Raw genomic sequence first — 20,539 nt, 5'->3', positions numbered from 1 at the left:
CACCCGCCCTCGCCCCTTGCCTGCCGCCGCTCGCCCCCGTGGGAGCCCACGCGGGTTTTCGTGGGGTGGAAGCATACACTGGGGGCATGGGCTGGCTCAGTAAAACACACACACACACACCCCCAACACCCCTCCGGCTGCTCCTCCCCTCGCTGGCGTGCAGAGCGAGCACGCCTTGGCAAGAAAGGAATCAAAAGTCACCACATTAATTTAATAATTAGAAGGTCATCATCCAAAACAGGAAAAAACATCCCAATCTCCTGGTCGGGGATATTTTTAGCAGGTCCACACGCGTGACACAGGACACAGGGGGGAGAATCCCCCACTCGGAGCAGCGCACGCCGCCCGGCAGGACGCTGGGGCAGCTGAGAGGGCAGCAGCTATCGTACACAAATTATATATTTATATACAGAAAAACACCCTCCCGCGGTATTTGCTGGGGGCCTGTGTAGCTGTAGGTGCCCTGACTGCGAAGCCCTCTCCGAAGAGGCCGATGGCTTGAGCCGAGCCACGCTGCTTTCAGAAGGAGCGTCCCTTTCTGTCCATGTGGTCTGAACTCAGATGAACATCTTTCTCCCAGCCTGGAAACCAGGCTCTTGGCACGAGATGAGAACAGAAAGACGGACCTAAATCTGCGTTTGGTTCCTCTCGCGGACGAAGTGGCTCGTGCTTAGTGCAGATACATAGAGACCTGGAGGCATCTCGGTGACACTTGCCTGGTCTAAAGCCCAGCTCATCTGATCAAAGATAATCAAGCTGAGATCAAAAATACAGGTCTAGGACGACGACACGTGCTGCCTACACCATCCGGGCCCGCGGGCTGGCTGTCAGCATCATTTCTGTCCGTATTAGCCAGACAGGGCTTTGCGTATTCGTCCACACACTTCTTTGGGTCCCAGAGTCACCATCATCTCAGCAACGCTGGGCCCGTGCTGAAAACACAGAAGTCGTTGTACAAATGGAAAGTGACACTCTGCAGCACGAGTTTGTGCCTCAGCAGGGCGGAAATGAGGGAGGGATCGGCTATCAGATCACCGTTAGACCCAGGCTCGGGGTTTTATGAGCAAGCTCAAAACAAGGGTTTGGGTTTTTTTTGCCTCAAGTAAAATGCTAAGGATGGTCCAGCTGAGGCTGAAGGACTGAGGCCGGAGCGTAAGCCAGCATTAGGCTTTGAAGAACTTTTGTAAAACTGGTTTCTGAACTTTATAAAAGCATATTGCACATAAAATCCCAGTTTTGCCCCAAACCTACAACCTTGCCAAAACCCCCTAGAGCTGGCCCAGAGGTTTTTCTAACTCCAGATTTGTGACCAGCATATTCGTGCTTTGACAACTTCTGCCATTCTGAAACTTTCAGAACAGCTTTTTCCTTCCAGAACTGCTGCGTATCAGCACATTTGCTCATAACAGAAACTGATGTCAGTTCTTGTGAGATGTTCACATACCAGCATCGTGCTATCAGAGAGAAGATAGGTGTTAAAAAAAAGAAGGTGGACCCGGCCCCAGAATTTTTATTTTTTACCTGCTGCCCACTGAGAGCCAAGCGAAGGAGCTGCATCATGCTGCTATACTTGGTCTCTTTGGTTTGCTTCTGGAGGCTTCTCAGGTCTCTGTTCAACTCCTCCATGGTCAAACCAGCTGCCTGTCTCATCATAAGCCTTGAGGAAAGAAGGTGTCCTTACAGTCCAGGGACATACAAAATGCAGGATTCCTACCCAGAAATGACTAACGACTTTGACAACTGCCAGCTACCTCAGACTGGTTTTGCAAAATCTTCTGGCAGGAGCAGCAGTCCAGGGTGAACCTGCCTGCCCTGCAGCCCCACCGAGGGCCAGGCCCTGCCTCCCCAGGGGCTCGGGACCCTCCCGGGCTGCTGCGGGACCCTCTGCCCCGCCACAACACACCTCCCACCTCCTGCAGCAGCACCAGCAGCAGAAAAAGCAAGCATCAAGCTTCAAACACAAAATTAAGCCAAGGACCTGGAAAACCACCGGAAAAGCAGTAATTCTAGTTTCTTTTTTAACAATATGATTTTTAGAGATGCGGGAACCATCACTGACCCTACTCAGCTGTAGGCAGCAGCACTGTCCCTCCAGGACAGAGTATTCTGACATCTAAATTACACCACTTGGATTCAGGTACCACTCAGCTGGGACAAATGACTGAGGGCAACGAGCTTTACAGACAGCTGAAAATAACAGCTCAATGTGCAGATACTGCCACCTCAATTACTCCCAACACTGGTTTTCAGGGCTCATTTTAGTCCAGATGTGAGATCTGAACTGGCAAGGCGATTGACCTACCACCCCGCCTGGCTGCAAGGTGTGGAGTAGCAGAGGGACATGGGGCAGCAGTGAAATACCTCAGCAAAGCCCCCCAGAACTCACAGGCACCGAGGGACTCTGCCGTCCCAGTGACGTTTCTGAGCAGAGCTGCAGACTGCTGGCCAGAAACAAAGAAATGGAAGCAGGAGAAGCTCTCCAGGGATGAGCTTTCCAGAAGCGACGGTGATTCCAGCTGGACACAAACAGGGTCCTTTCCAGAGACCCAGAAGTCTCACTCCATTATCAACCCGACTGCACGTTGACCAAACCCACCCTGCACTTCTCCAGCTGGGTGCTACAGCAGACAGGGAGACGAGGGGGGGAAACCTCCTGTGGGGAAACCCTGCTAACGCCGCTGCTTCCCCTGCACCACATCGGCACTCAAACTGCTGTGCTCCGTGCTTTACAAAATCCAGACGTGACCGTTCTTGCTTGAGAGCCCTGATGTGAGCTTTCCCACCGGCGAGCTGCCTTTCGGTTGAAAACACTGAATTTCTCACCAGTTATTAACTGCAGCACGTTCCAAAGTAGAGCAAATTAAGAACTACGAGCATGTCCAACATCAGTGCAGCAGCCAGGAGCAATGCTCTGGGTGGGCAGGTGGGTGTGTGCAGAGCTGGGGAGAGACACTTACCCTAAGACTAGTTTTCCTATTTCATCTACTTCTGCAGAAATAGTTTGTAGCTGCTCTCGGGACACCGAGGGCCTAACCCACAGGTAAGAATAATCAGATGACACCAGGTTCTTCAGGAGGCTTATGTGACCCTGGAGAGAGAAAGCAAAGCTGTCACGGCTGAGGGTTAAGCTCTGGGGGAAGCAAACTCATTCAGTCTGGACTTCACACACAGTTAAAGAGGGTCCAAACACACCACTGCCTTGGGAACGTCAGCCACTGACGTTTAGGCGGCCGTTTGTCACCCCCGTAACCCCGCGGCGGGACGGGGCCGCGGCAGCACCCCGAGGCCGCGCGGGCTGACTCAGAGGCACCGGGGAAGCGGCTCACCACATCCACCCGCCGCCTCTCAGCAGACACTGGGAAGTCACGAGTCACCCGTGTGCCACAGCAAAGCCTTCACGCTGGGACGGTCGGGTCCCTTCCTGCCCCTGCAGAGGCTTTATTCTTCACAAGGAGCCCCCCCCCAATACTACAGCCACGTCCCAGGGGCAGACTGGGAAGGGCCGGGCTCATCCTCCTCCCTGGCACTGGGAGGAGCCACAGCACCTCTGTGCCCACCCCAGCCGGCGCTCGGCCCTTAACCGAGGCTTCCCAGGGCTCCCAGTGCACAAACCCCACTGGTTTAACCGAGAGCTTCACCCTCTGCCAAGAGGTTGCTTTGACTTTGTTCCCAAAGCATGGAGCAGCAGCAAAGCACAAGTGCCTTACGCTGCCGAGTCCACAAAAGCTAGAGGTGAGACATCCCCCAGCACGCGGGGCCGCGGGAGCTGGCCCTTCCCACCACGAGCCGCCCGCGTCCTGGGCTACGGGAGGAGGACTGTGGCTTGGAGGTTCTCACCACTCATCGAGACAAAGCCAGAGCTGACCTTAGGCAGCTCTGCGGACAGTCCTGCTCTGAGCGGGAGCCAGAGAGGTCTCCAAGACACAGCTCACAATTCCATGACTCACTTCCATGGCAGGGACACGTCCCTCCCCGGCCGAGGGAGCTCTCTGCTGGCTCGGCAAAGGACGGGTGAGCTTATGACTCTGCAAAGACCACCAAGATACTCCCCACACCCCTTCCTACAGGTCTGCTAGCTCTACATCGGACTTTGGCAGTCGTGGTGCAGGCACCCCCTTGGGCTGGTGACACCCAGCTGCCGAGCTTCCGAGCTCAGATCAAAGCAGCGCCCAGGAGTCAGCTGAGTCTTCAGCCCGGAATCCCACAAAACCTCAGCTCGCCAAATGGCAACACGACGCCATCGCTGCTCATACTTTTCTCAGCAGGAGGACTCGCTCCATGTACTCCTTTTGTAGAACGTCTTGATCCACCTGTTGGTCCCCATAGACGTGCTCCACCAGCAACCGCAACTCTCTAATGAGCTCCTGCCGCAGCCCTTCGTCCTCAATGTGACGGGTGAGGTGAATCCTGGAACAAAGAAAACGGCTTTTGTACCGCTCTGGGTTAGACTGAATCGAATTGTCCCAACCGCGCAGCATTTACTAATGAAAACTCTAGAACTCTTAGAAAAGCAGCACTAAACCCCAGCCAGACACGGTACAGCAAAGCCTTTAGCTCTGACACACAGTGACCAGGAGATGAGGGAACTCTCAGCAGCGCCACAGCCCCGCAGCACACGAGCACACTCACAGAAGCACCTTCTGCAAGCGTTGCCTCTTTTTAGAGTTATTTTGAACCTCAGCTTAAGACCTTGCATCCTCCTGCTACACACCATCTGCCCAGGCTCTTGCAGCGCGCCCGACACCAGCGTCCCAGCCCGGGACGGGAGAGGAGGCAGGAATGGTGTAAGCAGGAACTTGTACTTCGCTGTAGTGCAGCCAAAAAGCTGCTGTGCTGGGACCACGCTTGGCCTGATAAACGAAATCGCCAAAGCCAAGCGCTAGGAATAAATTCTCACTGATGTACAGGTTATTAACTTCATAGTCACCACTGATATTTATACCTGTTGAATTCTGGGAGGCTTTCGAGATCCAGGAGGGCAGAATGGGTTGTGATTCTGCCTATTTCAAACTGCGAGATCAGCTCCTCCAGAGTCCTCCCCATCTGTTTCTCTGCAAAATGACCCAAAAAGGGAATAATACACGTGGGCTCTCACGCAGAGAGCTAGGCTCCCTGCGTCTCACCGCGAGCCTCAGGCGCAGGGCTGGGCAGCAGCACACCCAGGGAAGAGGTGACCCAGGAGAGCAGCTCTTCACAGCACGAACAGGGACGTACCCCAGCAAAGAGGAACGCACGGGAAGCTGCCCGCGCCCGAAGAGCAGGTGCTGCTGACTGCTGGCGAGGAGCTGGGACATTCTGCCTAGCCCTGCCACCTCCCTCCGTGGGACACCCCTCCCATCAGTCAGCCAAAAAGAAGGAACACAGCCAGGAGGCTCCACTGCCCAAGAGAGGTTTCACTCCCAAGCAGATTTCCCGAAACACGAGTTAATTTGTGATCCCCACACAGCAAGAGCAACAAAAGGAGTCATGACTCAACTTCTCATTCAGGTTAAACGAGAAGAGTGACAGGTGTAATACACGACATTGCAATTATTAACCATAGAATACAAGTTTTCCCAAGAGTTCACAGACAGTTTCTCCACCTCGAGATGAATGTTGGCCCGAGTGGGAACCCATTAAGCAACAGACTCAATTTAAATGGCTGCACAGAGGCAGAAAGGCTCCCACCGCCGTGGCACACCGCCCCGTCTTTCACGGGAGCTCTGCAGAAGCCCTGGTGGCGTTTCAGTGACGGACCGGTCACACCTGACACCCATTTCCTGATCTTTCAAACACTGTCAGAGTTCCTGGCTATTGAAACAAACCCACCCCATTCCCCAGAGGCAGCATCAAGAAGTGTCCTAGCAGGCGCCAAGCCCGTTGTCGTTACCTGCAAACCCAGAGCCACAGTTGGTTACGATGTCCAGGAGGGCCTCTGGCAAGAAGCCATCCCGAGCAAAGCTCTCCACAAAGATGTCCCCCTGCCTCTTCGACAGCTTGCCACCGTCTTTGTTCAGGAGCAGTGGGAGGTGACCGAACTGGGGGGGATCCCAGCCAAAGGCTTTGTAGAGAAGGAGGTGCTTGGACGTCGAAATCAGCCACTCAGTTCCCCGCAGAACGTGGGTGATGCCCATGTAATGGTCATCCACCACGTTTGCCAGGTGGTAAGTGGGGAAGCCATCCCCCTTGAGAATCACCGGGTCACCTTCCACCTCAGCCACTTCGTGCCGGCTCCAGCCGCAGACCAGGTCCCGGAAGGGCTGCGCCCCCCTCTCCAGGCGGAAGCGGACCACCCAGCCGAGGCCCCGTGCCACCTTCTCAGACACTTCCGCGGGCGTCAGGTGCCGACACCGGTTGTCGTATCTTTGAAAAAGGAAAACAAAGGTCTCAGTTCCGCGCAGGCCAACCCCAACAGCCATTTTCACATTCCCAAAACTCTAATTCGATCCCTGAATTTTAGCTGTAACCTGCCCACTACGCATCCAGCCAAACTCCCTCAGCCCTGGAGGTCGCTCCCCCAAGCCTCTAAGGGTCGCGCTGGCTTCGCTCTCTGCAGGCAGCGAGATCACAATCCTGTTGCCACGCATTTTCGCAAGCACCCAGGGGACAAGGGATCCCTACCGCGGGGTCTGCTGGCTCCGCAGAGCCTCCTTCTTCAGCAGTTCCAGGCGCTGAGGGGTGCAGAAGCAGCGGTACGCCGCCCCGCTCTCCAAAAGCGCGTCGCTGGCTCTCCTGTACAGGTCGAGTCTCTGCGACTGCTGGTAGGGTCCAAAGGAACCCCCACGGCGAGGACTCTCATCAGGGGGAATACCTGAAATAGCAGTATGACGGGACATAAAAACCCTGTAACAAGGCGGAGTGAAACCCACCATCAGAGCCCACTGGATGACGATGGAACAGCAAGGCTCCAGAGAGCATCTGAAGCCATTTTCTGTCCCAGGGCAGCCGGCCAACGGCATCTGTCCAGCACAGGAGGCAGATTCCCTCGGGCTCCGAAGATAAACAGCAGCTACGCTATCAGAATTCAGACTATTGCTTGTGAAGCAACGAGCAGAAAAAAACCCACCTGAACCTCGTAAATAGCTGAGCAGCTCTGAAACACTACCTAGAGCAAAATACAGTCCGGTGTGCGCACACAAAGCGGCAGCCACCCTTTTTACAGTAAAGAACATTCAAACCACAAAAATACAGTTGTGGCCTTAGACAGTTATTTTACCTACTCCAAAGTTATTAACTCAACAGCAAAGTCCTCGTCCCTCAAAGCACACCTACTGTCCCTGTTTCGGCCGGGATAGAGTTAATTTTCTTCCCAGTAGCTGGAACAGCGCCGTGTTTTGGATGTAGGATGAGAATAACGTTGATAACACACCCATGTTTTCGACGTTGCCGAGCAGTGTTTACACTAAGTCAAGGACTTCTCAGTTTCTCACCCCACCCCACCAGCCAGGGGCTGGGGGGCACAAGGAGCTGGGAGGGGCCGGGACAGCTGACCCAGACGGGCCAAAGGGACGTCCCAGACCACGGGACGCCAGGGTCGGACATAACCTGGGGAAAGGCGGCCGGGGGCAGCTGCTGGGGAGCTGGCTGGGCATCGGGCGGCGAGCGGTGAGCAGTCGCACTGCGCGTTACTTCTCCTCCTTTCCTTTTCTGCCCTGCTAAACTGTCTTTCTCTCAACCCACAAATTTTACTTGTTTTCCTCTCCCAATGCTCTCCCCGATCCCACTGGCGGGGGGCAGAGCGCGGGGCTGCGCGGTGTTAGCTGCCTGCTGGGTTAAACCACGACACCCACCCATTAACGGCAGCGCCTGTGGGTCGGGCTCTAACCTTATCACAGTTCTGTATTCCAAGATCATCACCCTCGCTTCTAGTTCTTAAGCTCAAAAAAGCAGCAGAGGATTCCAAATGAAAAGGGACACCTCCAGATCCCCTTTAGCAAATACTCTATATACAAACGATTTATGAATTTACAGCAAGGTCTGCGAGCTCCAGCTTCAGACCCTTCCCTCACGTCTCTCGTGCACAACCTGTTACATACTGCACCTCGGGCCACTTCCACAGATTGGGATCGCTCTGCGTGTCAGACAACACGGCCAAAAGAAACCAAGCCTAACCAGTTATTTCTGTTACAAAACGTATTTCCAGGGTTTTCCTGATGCCTAGCTGTAGAAATAACTACGTTTTGACTAATTCACCATCTGAAACGCTCCACAGCTCGCTACCACGCAAAATACTCTCCATCTGGGTACTGTTAATCTCTAAAAAGAGAATCTTTCTGTGAATTAAAAATGATGTCTGCAAATACCTGCCCAATCCAGCATATCTTCTATTCCTTCTGCAGCTCCAGGCACCACTCGGTTTTGATCTGTATCCTCCACTCTCAAAATAAAGGTCCCTTGATGTTTTTTGGCAAAAATATAATTGTACAGAGCAGTGCGAAGGCCACCCAGATGCAGAAATCCTGTTATCACGGGGAAACCAGAGATGATAACAGTTAAGGCCAGGGTTTAAAGATGAGAAAGAAGGGCAGTGCTGCCTGTAACGAAAACCGGTACCAAGGGCTAACGGGGCGTGGGGGGCGCGCTGACTCTGGGGGGTCTTTGCTACGAAAATAAATCCCTGGTAACGGCCTCCTGAGCACGTGCTCCCCGAAGCGGCCCGGTACGTGCCAGGAAGCGCCATTTTCGTGTCTCTCCCGAGGAGGGACCGCACGGCTTCCCCGCTTCTTTCTGAAAGGCCACAACCTGCCGCCGCCGCCCCCGGCTCATCTCCGCAGACGAGGCGAAGCCGGGCCCCGCGGAGCGAGCAGGTACCCGGAGGAGCCCGGCGGCGGGAGCCAGCGGAGCGCCGCGCGGCCCGGCACCGGCCGCTCCCCCCCTATTCCTCAAGTGCCTGAATTCACGTTTTCTAACCCAAAGCGGGGCCGGCGGGGGGGCGCGGGCCGGGCCTGGCGCGGTTACCCGGGGGTTACCTGTGGGGCTGGGCCCGAAGCGCACCCGCGGGCCCCGCACCGCGCGCGCCATCCCGCCGCGCCGCACACGTGGCCGCGGGCGCCGCTTCCGCCGGGCGCGCGCAGCCAATCCCCGCGCGCGCAGCCGCCGCGGGGCGGGGCGGGGCGGGGCGACCCGCAAAGGCGCCGCCACCCTCCTCCCGGTGCCGCCCGGCAGCGCGGGGCGGGCGGGGCGGGCGCCGCGGCTCTCGGCAGCGCGGGGCACCGGCCCCCGGCGGCGCGGGGTCCCGGGGGGAGGCTCGGGACGGCCCCGCCCGCGTCCCGGGGCGGGGCGGGGGCGCGGCCCGCGGGTCCCGCCCCGCCCACCGGGGCCGGGCTACGGGAGCCGGCGCGGCCCATCAGGCGGCGGCGGGCGTTTCCCGGCGTGCCCCGCGGCAGATTGTACACAATCATCATGGCCGCCGCCGCCTCCGCCGCTGCCGATGGTAGGAGCCCGCGGTCCCGGCGGCGGGGTGAGGCGCGGCGGGGGCGGCGGGCGGGGAGCCGGGGAGGCGCCGGCGCGGGGAGGCGGCCCCGGGCGGTCTGCGGGAGGCGCGGTACCGGGGCTGGAGCGCGGCCGCGGCGGGCCGGGCTGGGCCGGGGGGGGCCGGGGCAGCTTCCCGCCGGCCGGGCTCTTCCTGTCCGCTCGCCTCCAGGTGCCGAGGAACCGGGTATGGAGGCGGAGGCGCAGGAGCTGCCGCTGGGCTGCGGCGGAGAGGGCGGCTCGCCGGCGGCGGGGAGGTCTCCGGAAGGCGAGGAGCGCCGGGATCCCCCGCAGGCGACTGTCAGCAACGGCGGCGACGCGGGGAGCGGGAAGGAGCTGGTGGAGCTAAAGGTTATCTGGAACAAGAACAAGTACGACGTGAAGTTTTGCCTGGACAGCACGGGGGCCGAGCTGAAGCAGAAGATCCACTCGCTCACAGGTCTGTCGGCGCTGCCGCCGTCTCTCCCGTCTCGCCCGCGGCTCCTCGCTGCGGTCTCGTAATCCTTGTTCTTGCCTCTTAGGCCTCCCACCTGCTATGCAGAAAGTTATGTTCAAGGGACTTCTACCTGAGGAGAAAACGTTGCGGGAAATCAAAGTAACGAACGGAGCGAAAATCATGGTTGTTGGCTCTACTATCAATGATGTCTTAGCGGTAAATACACCCAAAGAAGCTGCTCAACAGGAGGTCAAAGCTGAAGAAAATAAAAAGGAGCCGCTTTGCAGACAAAAGGTTATCGATGTCTCAATAATTCCTGGTGTGGGGGAGCTGTAGGATTTACGCGTTTCTCTTGCAGTCCTCTGCAGCCACCTCTGGGGCCTGTTCCTCCTCGGGGCAGGCTGGGCTTCGTGTCTGGCAGCGGCAGGCGAAGGGCTCTGGGCAGGGCAGGCCTAGCGACAGCTTAGTCTGGCGCAGGCTGGGGCTTTGCTAGGCACGGCTTGTGCTGGTGCTAGGTACAGCCTGGCTTTTCAGATAAGAAATGGTAAATAATAGAAATATTTCATGATTGTTATCTCGAGCACAGTCTAAATTAACGATATCTAAAAACTAACAAATTTTTGTTGTCATAAAAGAATTTGATCTGTGAAAGCTGCCTTAGCAGTTCCTTCAGCTGTCGCAGCGCTGGAGGGAATGAGGATGTTGAATCCTCCTCTGCGTAGGGAGTGCAGTGCAGTGCAGTGAGGCTCGGTTTGGTGGCGGTGCCGCAGTGGTGTGGGGCTGGTAGGGGATTTTCAGCTCAAGGTATTACCGGCCCTGTACCTTCCTCAGAATAAACTTGATTAAAAACGTAACAGTGCATCATGGAACTGCAACCTTTATGAAACATGCTTTTGTTTTTCTATAATTTATCATAGTTCACGTTCACTCTAAGTTCCATCATTGTTTAAAGGTACTCAGCGACTTACAAGCTGTGAGCATGGTTTTCTTAGTTACTACTGCTCTAATCTCCTCTGGTTTGTTGCTGCGTGCGGTACGTTGCGCTGTCAGACGTGGAGGGTTTTCTGCCCTTCGCTGGATGTAACCCTTGACTGTTAAAACTGCCTTGCCAAGTGCCGACTCTGTGACCCAGCATGTACGATATGAAAGTGGGGCTCAGGGTTTTTACATTTTCTGTAGACACGTATTTATGTATATTCTAGAAGGGAGGTTACGCTTTGCGTTATATTGGGGTTCTATTCATTTATATGGTTTCTTTAGACTGTCGTAGAAAGCGCTCCGTTAACTTTGAAAATTAACCGTTTCCTGTGTGATAAATGACTGTGAATAGTCCTTAACTATCTCTCAGTGCTATCGGGACGCGGTCAAGGGTGCAGCTGGAAGTAAATTGAAGAGCTCTGTTGTACTTCTGTAAATTCTAACTTCTGTTTTTGTATTGTAGCAACACAGAAAAGTATTGGATAAAGGAAAACCTGATGATGTGATGCCTTCTGTTAAAGGCGTTCAGGTAAGTAAATAAGTGCTTGAGACATTGTCATAATCAGAAGAGAGACTTTTTTGTGGTTTGAGTTCTTTCTTCACTGGTTCAATCGCTCTTTGCTATCCTAGCAGAAAACTGGGCAGACGGATCATCCTCATGCTTAAAAAGTTAAGAGAATATAGCTTTTCCTCTTAAAGTCCTTTACCGTGACTTATTATGTTGCCTCTTCGTAGGAGCGCCTGCCAACAGTGCCATTATCTGGCATGTACAACAAGTCAGGGGGGAAAGTAAGATTGACCTTTAAACTTGAGCAAGACCAGCTATGGATTGGTACAAAAGGTGAGCAGCTCTAAAACTCTGAGATGAATAATTGGTAATTGGGCTGTAAGTGAATTGTGTGACCTAGAAATAGCTTCTGGTTTTGATCTGACTAAATTGTGTTTAGGGAATAGTGTTGGTGTTGTAATACTTCAAAAGCAGATTTTGCTTCCTCGTCTCGGATGCCGTTCTCCCAGATCATTGAACGTTACCTGATATTTTACTTCTGTTCTTGAAAAAACTTGAGTTCAGGTGTGCCAGTAGACTAATGTTCCAGTCTGCTATTCATAGCTCCAAATGTAAATCCCAGTATTTGGCATTTCTAGCATATCTCAAAAGCACTTCATAAACATTGGTTCGATGCCAGCATCACATAGAGGCTCAATGGCTTGGCTAAGACTCGAAAGGGAATCTCAGGACCAGCATTAAAGCAAGAGTGCTGGCATCTCTGACATGATCTGCCCTTCCAACCAAAATTAGTTGGGTGTCTTGTTTCAGTGATGCACAACTGCACAAACGATGGCATGTGTTCCTGTCAGGGGAATCAGTTTACCATCTTGAGAGGTGGCAGGAGGAGCTGAGAGTGCTGTGGTGATAACGTGCGTGGCTGAGGACATCTGATAACCCCCTGCCTCCAAAGGACGCTGTGCTCCTTTACTTTGACCGGGATGGGGCAATGTTGTAGTGATGAGCAAGAGGAGTAGAAGTGCTTGCTCACTGTCCCAGTAAAGTAACCTAATTGGATGGTATAGTACCTTTGGATGGCACCTCCAGCTGCTACGCTATTTCCAAAGTAAGCAGAAATCTCGGAAGTTTTTGACCTTTCCTTTGTAGAACAGACTTGACTGTGGAGATTTTTCTGGCTTTAAAACCTCTGTTGGTACCAGTTGCAGTGATTTTTCTGCTGGGCTAAATGATGGAGCAAGACATTGGGGGGTTTTCTCCTCTCCAGACTGGGCAGGCAGATCTTTTTGTGGCTGATCATTTCTTCTAAATACATGCTTAGCATTAAGGTAATTAATCCTCTTCCCTCACCTTCTAGACTAGTTTTGAGTTTAGTAGTTCTGAAGTGTTCTAGATCAGCGTTTCTCAAGCTGTGAAATTGGAGTCTTGTAGTCATCTGTCTTTCACGTAACCTGTTTCCCTACTTCCCAAAACTAGCAGCAGCTTGCTCCCTCCAGGGAATGGTTGTAATTGCTAGTTGTTGTTGGGAAGAGCTCCTTCCTGCTCTGAGAAATTCATGGCAGATGCCAGCACCTAAGAGCTAGAGTAAAACCAACGGGGCGTTAACACAGGTTTTCACTTGCTAGTCCTGGGAAGTTGAAACGGATTCTTCCCCCGTGCAGCCTCCCTGTGCTTCACAGATCGCTTTGTACATGTTTGTACTCTGAGGTTCGGTGTAGGGGGGTGTTCCTTAGCTGCTCCCTGTTGTAGAGGTGTTGATAACATGGATTTGTCTGTTGCTGAGATACTGTGAAGCGTAATTGATTGGAGGGGTGCTAAACGCCTGCAAAGTGAGGTTTTACTCGGGGAATGTTGTGGGCCTGAGCGGGGTAGTTCGGAGTCAGCTTAGTTACGGCGTTGAGGTAGAGAATAGTGGTCTTTATATCACTAAGTTTATCTCCCTCTGTGCCTTTTTTAGGTAGGTGCTTTTTATTTTGATCACGCAAATTGGGTATATCTAAGGAATTCCTAGTTTAGTTTCTCCTTTGTAGAGTGGTTATAGTTTCCTCTGTCTTATATCCAAGCAGGTAGTTTTAGGCTGATGCTGAAAGCTGGAACTGAAAAGAGGGGGTCTGGGAGTTCAGTCTTTCGAAAGAAGCGAGGACAGAACTGAGACAGAAAACGTGCCATGAGCCATACGCTTCGTCATTCTTGTTGGTTACCTCTCTCATGTAATTGTAGTAATTTTTTTTTTTTTTTTTTCAATTTCTCTTTTTGTTTCTTTCCCTATTTACTCATTACTGTGTCCTTCCCTGTGCTTTTATAGTAACAGCTGAACGCTGCCTCAGGGTAAAACCAGGACTAGGCTTTCAAAGAGTTAGTTAGCCCATCTTCATTCAGCTCTCAGCCCTGTCATTTCTGCAGAGCTTAGTATATTCCTTGGTGGTCAGTCCTGAACGTTCTTGCACGGGGACCAGCTTTCACTGTGCTGGGTAATCCCGCTGCTCTGAGCGGAGTGCCTTAGGGGGAAGTGTTAAAAAAAGCCAGGGTTTTCCCATCACTCGGTTTAGGCCTGGGTCGGGTATGCTGAAGCATGTGATGCAGATGTAAAATGCAAGGAACTGTGTGGTTGATCCACTCCTGGATTCCTTTAAATTACCAGTGTGGCAGCAGTGGGGGGTGTGGTGATGTGGAGACGGGCTTCTCAGCTGCAGGCACCCAAAGCTCACCCCGAGAGGAGGCTGCTGGCATGAGGAGCTTTTGGAAGTCGTGGAGGTGGTATTTGAAATGAATATGAAATACTGCTTCCTTGTATATCAGAAATAATACTTTGATCAATTTTAATGTAGAGAGAACAGAAAAGTTACCCATGGGGTCCATTAAAAATGTGGTGAGTGAACCTATTGAAGGACATGAGGATTATCACATGATGGTAAGTAATGTCTCTGCTTTAATAATATCCAGTCTAATTACTTCATGCAAATACACACAAGTAAGGCTTCTAAGATGGAGCAAGTTGGAGCCTGATAGTAACAGCAGCCTGGTGCTGTGGGAGATGGGACTGTGGACGTGGTCTGCTGTCACTGCAAATATTTGGGGTGGCGTATTGAGTATCTGCTGTTTTGTGGAAATCTGGGCTGGTTTCACACCAACACTAAGTGCTGGAGCGTTACTTCATACCTTCTGTCTCGTGACAGTGTTAAAACAGTAAAAGTAGCCACGATATAGCTCATGACTTCTTCATGTTGGGGATATTTTCCCATATCTCGTTTGATTTCTGGTTTCTGTTGTATTTATATAAAAACAACAGGCCTTGCTAGAGGCTAATAAAATAGAAATTGGGTTCTGTAATATTTTTTTCCCTATCTAATTCTCTGAAAAACTGGTATGGGGTCCAGAAAAGTAAATCATTTAAGAAGAAAGATGTGCTAATTCTACTGAATTTTTGGCTAATTGTTTTATCTGAAGGATTTTTTGATGCCTTGCTTTCCAAAGTACAGTAACTCAGCTTTCAATGTTGAAGTAAGTTCCTTATGTAAGCCTGTTCCCTTCTTTAGGGCAAGAAAGGGGAGATGTTATAACTTAGAATTATTTTCTGCGCCAGGGCTCTGACCTAGTCTTTGTCCGAATACTTGATTTTTGATCGCCCATGTGAGAAAACGTCCTCTGCAGAATATGCTGCAGTAAACTCATCGGAAAGCGAGGCCGGAGGTTACTGGCACGCCACGGTGCTCCCCTCCCGTGTGTACTGACGTACGTTGAGAATAGGACGTTATGGCTAAATACAACATTCTGTGAAGTTTTATGACTCTGGAAACGTGGCCATTGTCTTATTTAGTTCCTGTTTGGCTTCTCAGCTCTGTGCATTCTGGTCACTTTTCTAGAGACTTTGAGTTATGCTTCAGATTCTGTCTTCCAGAATAATTTCCTCATGCTCTTGACACTGGCCAAGAGTTTTCGTTGCCGCTGTGGTACTGTAAAAGGAGAGAGCTTGTCTTTTAAATTGGTACTTTGCAGTTGTTGTTTCTCTGAGGAATGCGTTTGGAATTGCTCACCAAATATCTGCACTGTGCAGCAGGTGTTGGAAGGAGGCCGTAGGTGTAACAGACTTGTCTGATTTTTGCGGTGGCTGAGCTGCATCTCTCCACTGGTATAAGCTGTTCTGTTTCCCGTTTGTAAATGTTGTCGTTTTTAACTTTGCAGGCATTTCAGCTGGGCCCAACAGAAGCGTCTTACTACTGGGTCTATTGGGTACCAACTCAATATGTTGATGCAATCAAAGACACGGTGCTGGGAAAGTGGCAGTATTTTTGAAAGCACGCTCACCTCTGGCACAGGAAAATGACACAAAGCTAAGGACACTGCTGGGAGAGGCCTCCAACATCCCTGGATGTGATAGTCCTGGAACTTATTAATAAAATATGTAAACGAGGCATTGATGGAAGCCAGAGGTGATGTTCTTTCACCATTAGTTTACTTTTAACTTAAAAATTTCACCATCCCTTTTCTGCAGTCAGCTTCAACCATATTTAAAGCAAATACAATGGAAATCAATAAATCTTCATTCACAAAATATTGTGTGTAATACACTTAAATCTGCTGAGAGTTGATCTTCCAATTTAGTTTTAAAAAGAAGATATGACGATGTATTATTGAGGATTTTTTACATGGTTTGAACAAAAATATTTTCATAATCTTTCAGTTACAAGCGTTAGGCTTAATTTAGTTACTTGGTTGTGACTGAGAATTTCAGAAACAATTTTTTTAAAATAAACTTTAAACAGTATGCAAAATTGACGTTTAGTAAGCCATATTCTGCTGGCCCTTTGATTTCAGGTTTGACTCTTTGGTAGCAAAACGTTTTGGTTTTTTTTTTTAAACCCAAAGATGCCCTGCTTTTTTTCCTTTTTCTTTTTGTTTTTTTTTTTTCCCTCCCCAACGCTGGCTGCCCTGGGCAGGTGCTCGGTGCGGCGCGTCTGGAGCCGGTGGACGCCCCGCGGGTGTTTGGCGATAGCGACGGACCCAGTGCTGCTCGCTGTCCCCTGCCGTGCCGTTAGTCCCCGTCCCACCCGCGCTCCTCTCTGCCTGTTCGCTCCCGAGGGTGCTACATTTTAGGAGCATTTCCTTTCTCGTGCATGTTGCCGTCCAGACTCCCTGTGCAGCTGTTGGGATGACGCTGCCCCGTGTGACCAGCAGGACCCGGAACGCGCTGCCTGGGCTGAGCGGGTGGAGCGGGGACCCACGTCTCGCGGGAGCGAGCCAGAGCCCCTCCTGCCTTGTCTGCGGGGGAGCGGGCAAGAGAGGAGCTCGGATGCTGTGTCGGATCCTAGGTAACTGCAGTAGTCTTTGGCGACCTGGATTTGAACGTGTGTAGTTCTCTTATTCAGCGAGTGAGACCAAATTTAGAGTATCTATCCAGCAACCGATCTTTTTGAAATTTAAATCACCTTTCAGCTTTTCTCTTGCTCAAGTTTACAGGAAGTTCTTGCGTCTCGTCCTGTCTGAAGTCACGCTCCTCGCCTTTGGCTTGGGACGTCCCGCGCGTCATCTCAGCAATTCACGTGCCATTTATCTCAGGTTTTCTGAACGGACCTTTCAGTCCCGAAAAGGTGCACGCCCTTAACAGATTGTATTGTGCAGTCAGACTGAATCAGTCTTGCTCTGTGTTAAACCTGCATCTGACAGATCGCTGTGCTGTGATTAACGCTGCAGGCTCCGTATCGCGCAGTGCAGGCAGCTCAACGCTTTCTGAAAATCCTGGAGAAACAGCCGTTTAGGAATAGCTGATCTTAGTATATTCCACGTCCATTTTTCACTCTCCTTGAAACAGCCCAGTTGAAACTCAGCAGGTGCAAATTCCCAAATGAGTATTTATTTTATTTTTATTTTATTTGAGAGACTGGGAAAAGCGTTCACTTTATGCGATGTGTTAAGGTTCCGTATTTACCTGTAGACTCTTGATAGCAACGTAAGCAGCTTTCGTTTTGTATTTTCAGTTAGGACATTCACGCAATAGGAACTTTAAAGGTGTTTCATATCCTGCGTATAAACTAGTGATGTGCTTGTTTGCTCTTGTAGCCTGAGGTCTTTCCTCTCCGTTCCCAAGCCCCAGCAGCGTGTCGTGGCGGCGCTGTCGGTGCCCCGGAGCCACCTCTCCCCAGGCCCGGAGCGAGCCCGCGCGGGTGCTGGGGTGGCCCCAGCTCACTCAGAGCGTTGCAAGTTAAAGGCAGCTCTTGCCCTTCTGATCGCCAGCCCTGGCGTCAAGGCCTCGATTTCGAATGCAGTACCTGGTGGGAAGTCTGCGCTGCAGGGTGAGGGACATGGGCGACGTTGGCTCTTTCTGTCACTCGGGGTCACCTTTGCACTCGCTGTCCGGTCGGTGCTGTGCCTGTCGGCTCCCTCTTGCTGCTTGACTTGCTCGGACCTGTCTGTACATCTGTTCAATTCCATTTTCCTTTCCTGTTCCCCCGTTTGCTCCCTGAGAGGACACGTCTCTTAGTTCCAGCTCCTCCCCGGAGTGCCCGTGGCTTCTGTGCTCGACGCAGCGACGGGGTGAGTAGGTGCTGCTGCTCGTGCGGGTGCCCCGGCCGAGGTGGGGGGGCACCTCGGGCCCGGGGTACAGGGTGATGTAACCTCCCTCCCTGCCCCTCGCGGTGGCCCGGGTACTCTGCATCCTGTGCCAGGGACCATCAGTCACCTCGGAAGAAACGGGGTATAAAAGCTGTTGCTCCCAAAGCAGTTCTAAACATGGAGAAGAAAACAGAACCTAAGAAAATGTGATCCTGTTTAGGTGCTTCTGTTCAAGTTGGATTTGATTTGGAAAAGGAAATGGTTTTACTTTTTTGTTCTAGGTGCAAAGTTTGAGTTAAAATACAGGAAAGCACTACTTACATAAAATGCTTTAATTGGTGTTTGTCAGCTTAATATAGTAGTTTTCTTGGGAGTTCTTTAAAATGAGTGTTCCAGTGGAACTTAGCAGCACCACTTTTAAGATCCTTCCGGAACGATGTGCAGCTTTATCTTCTGGTATATACTGATTTTTCCAAGGCAATTACTGATTATTAACATCTAAGAAAACGCCATCTCTAGTTCAAGTGTTGCAGCTGGGCAGCTGTTTGCTGGCCCCTCTCTTGACTTTAGATTTCACTCTCTGGTGCCTGTGATCATCTCCAGGGCGGGGGCAGCGTAACGGCTGCTCCTGGGCAGGAATTGGGCATCGGTCCTCAGCGAGCCACGAGCGTGGTGAGTGAAGTGCAAATACAGTCAGTATTTTGAGTTGGCTGCTAGAGATTGTTCTGAGATCCAACGTGTGACCTTCTGTGGGAAGCCTGTGGCAGTACCTGTCCGTTCTGGCGCGGGAGTTCATGCCGGTTCAATTCCAGTTTAACGACGCCTGTTCCGTGGAGGTCGGTTCCCTGCTGCGTGTGCCTGTAACTCCCTGTGAGCGTTTTGGGGCACGATTCCTTAGGAAGGCGCGTGCAGCGCTTCGGGCTTAAAACTTGGGGGTTAAAGCATCCGCAGCACCGCGCGGGTTCCCACAGAACACGGCCGCTGCGTCACGCTGTGCCGGGGGTTCCTGCTGCACCCGGGGCTCTGCGTCGCCCCGGGACGGCCCCGAGCGTCCTGGCTCCCCCGTGCCCCGGCCCCTTCCCCATGCCCTGTGCTCCGCGTTTCTTCTCGCCTCGTCCCGAGCTCAGTATTCCTCCTCCTGACTGCGCATCCCAGGTGGAAACAGCTGTTGGGGTAGTGCTGCATTGGGAGTCTGTCACTAACCCGTATTTGGGTCCGAACGGAGGGTCTATCTTGCACAAAATTCTTGTATTACAAGTTTTTCATATCAAGATTAAAGCAAATCATTAATTTCCATTGTTTCAGAAATGTGTAACTTAAAAAAGGGTGTTGTGCTGATGGAGGAGAAGTGATCTGAATTCAGAGAACTAGGTAAGAGCCCGTTAACGCACGGGCCGTCGCAGCTGGTAACACGCACAAGTGCTGCCGGGGCAGCGGGGGCCGCGGCAGCTCTGAGGGCCAAGGAGAAGCAGGTCGGGGGCCGCGGTGGCGGCGCGTCGGCCCCCGCAGCCGCGCTGTGCCCACCCCGGTGCCAGCTCTCTTCCACGCTTCCCTCCTCCTCTTTACTTTTTCTCCCTCTGTGACTTGCTTTTTCCAACGAACTGTTCCCATTTCGAGTTCCGTGCTCCGGCCTTTCGCCGCCTGTTAGCGTTGTTGCTGGCATCTCGTTTTGTTAATTAACGTCCTCGTCGCTGGGGGAGGGAGGAGGGGGACTAGGAGAGCTGTAGCAAGTCTTGTGTGAAGCATGTGGCCGTTTTACCTTCTAGCCAAGGACTCGCTTTCTGTGGCTCATGGAAGTTCACTATGTCTTATCCATATTCGAAGCAATTTGTTCTTTAGTTTTATATTAAAATAAAACAAGTCTTAGGTATTTGTGTCCGCTGCAGATTTATTTTAAATGGAATATGTAAGTACCATGTATTATGGTATTTTTAAATAATCTATTGCCTATTTCAGGGGAGGGGGAGATGACAAATATTTAGTCTTAGATTTGCACTGCTGGATTTTTTAAGTGTAACCTTGACTGGTTATCCTATTGTTTTATTCTGTAAGATTAGTCCTATGAATTAAAGTTTGATAATTAAGTATTTTCCTGTGTGTGAGTTCCAACATTCTGTGTGTGCTAAGCTACTTCTGACCGCACGAACGACTGTCAGCAAAGGGTTTGTAGCTGGTTTGTTTGTCGAGAGCTGGACGTGGGCAGAAACACGTGGCCCCCCCCTGCTCGCCATCGCCCTCGACGCCCTCGGTGCCTTTCTCCCGGGGTGGGGACTTGGGTATGCGGCCACCTGCACCCTTCCGCACAAAACCCCTGTGACTTACAGGACAATTCTCCAGCTCCCAGGGTTTGGTCTCGTTGTCAGTAAAGCCCTGGGCCGGCGGAGCGAGCCTGGCTCCGAGTGACAGGTGGAGGCAGCCCGGTGCCATGTCACCAGTCCCGCTGCTGCCGTGCTGGGGCTGCCCCCCCGCCTTGTTAACGCTCAACCCCAGCTGCTCCTCTTCGCTGCTGGCTTAAAAAACTGCCCCGCCCATTTCACCTAAAAAAAAAAAGAAGTCTGAGCTAGTCCCGTGGTGTTTTATCACTGAAATAAAGTTCAGAACCTCCGATACGCGTGCGAAGG

General features: G+C 52.0%; 2 protein-coding genes across 3 annotated transcripts; one reads left to right on the top strand and one right to left on the bottom strand.

The window, feature by feature from the left end:
- Positions 1-204: 204 nt before the first annotated feature.
- EARS2 (glutamyl-tRNA synthetase 2, mitochondrial) lies at positions 205-9,058 on the bottom strand. Its single transcript, XM_074919111.1, has 9 exons — positions 8,949-9,058; positions 8,283-8,438; positions 6,601-6,790; positions 5,870-6,342; positions 4,943-5,051; positions 4,254-4,407; positions 2,958-3,088; positions 1,522-1,657; positions 205-932 (listed from the first exon to the last, which is right to left on the bottom strand). The coding sequence occupies exons 1-9, from the start codon at positions 8,998-9,000 to the stop codon at positions 849-851; spliced, it is 1,485 nt and encodes a 494-aa protein (XP_074775212.1). The 5' UTR covers positions 9,001-9,058; the 3' UTR covers positions 205-848.
- Positions 9,059-9,344: 286 nt separating this feature from the next.
- Positions 9,345-19,989, top strand: UBFD1 (ubiquitin family domain containing 1). Of its 2 annotated transcripts, none has more exons than XM_074919079.1 (7): positions 9,345-9,412; positions 9,623-9,889; positions 9,972-10,180; positions 11,328-11,393; positions 11,600-11,705; positions 14,198-14,280; positions 15,552-19,989. In XM_074919079.1, exons 1-7 carry the CDS (start codon positions 9,382-9,384, stop codon positions 15,660-15,662), a joined length of 873 nt encoding a protein of 290 aa, XP_074775180.1. In that variant the 5' UTR covers positions 9,345-9,381; the 3' UTR covers positions 15,663-19,989. The 2 variants fall into 2 exon arrangements, with proteins under 2 accessions (XP_074775180.1, XP_074775179.1); XM_074919078.1 differs by having other exon boundaries at positions 9,378-9,439.
- The last annotated feature ends 550 nt before the right edge of the window (positions 19,990-20,539 follow it).

The sequence above is a fragment of the Athene noctua genome, chromosome 15 (assembly GCF_965140245.1).
Source record: "Athene noctua chromosome 15, bAthNoc1.hap1.1, whole genome shotgun sequence".
In the NCBI taxonomy this organism is placed as follows: Eukaryota; Metazoa; Chordata; class Aves; order Strigiformes; family Strigidae; genus Athene; species Athene noctua.
Note: the sequence above shows the minus strand (reverse complement) of the source record. Positions and strands in the feature narration are given on the sequence as shown.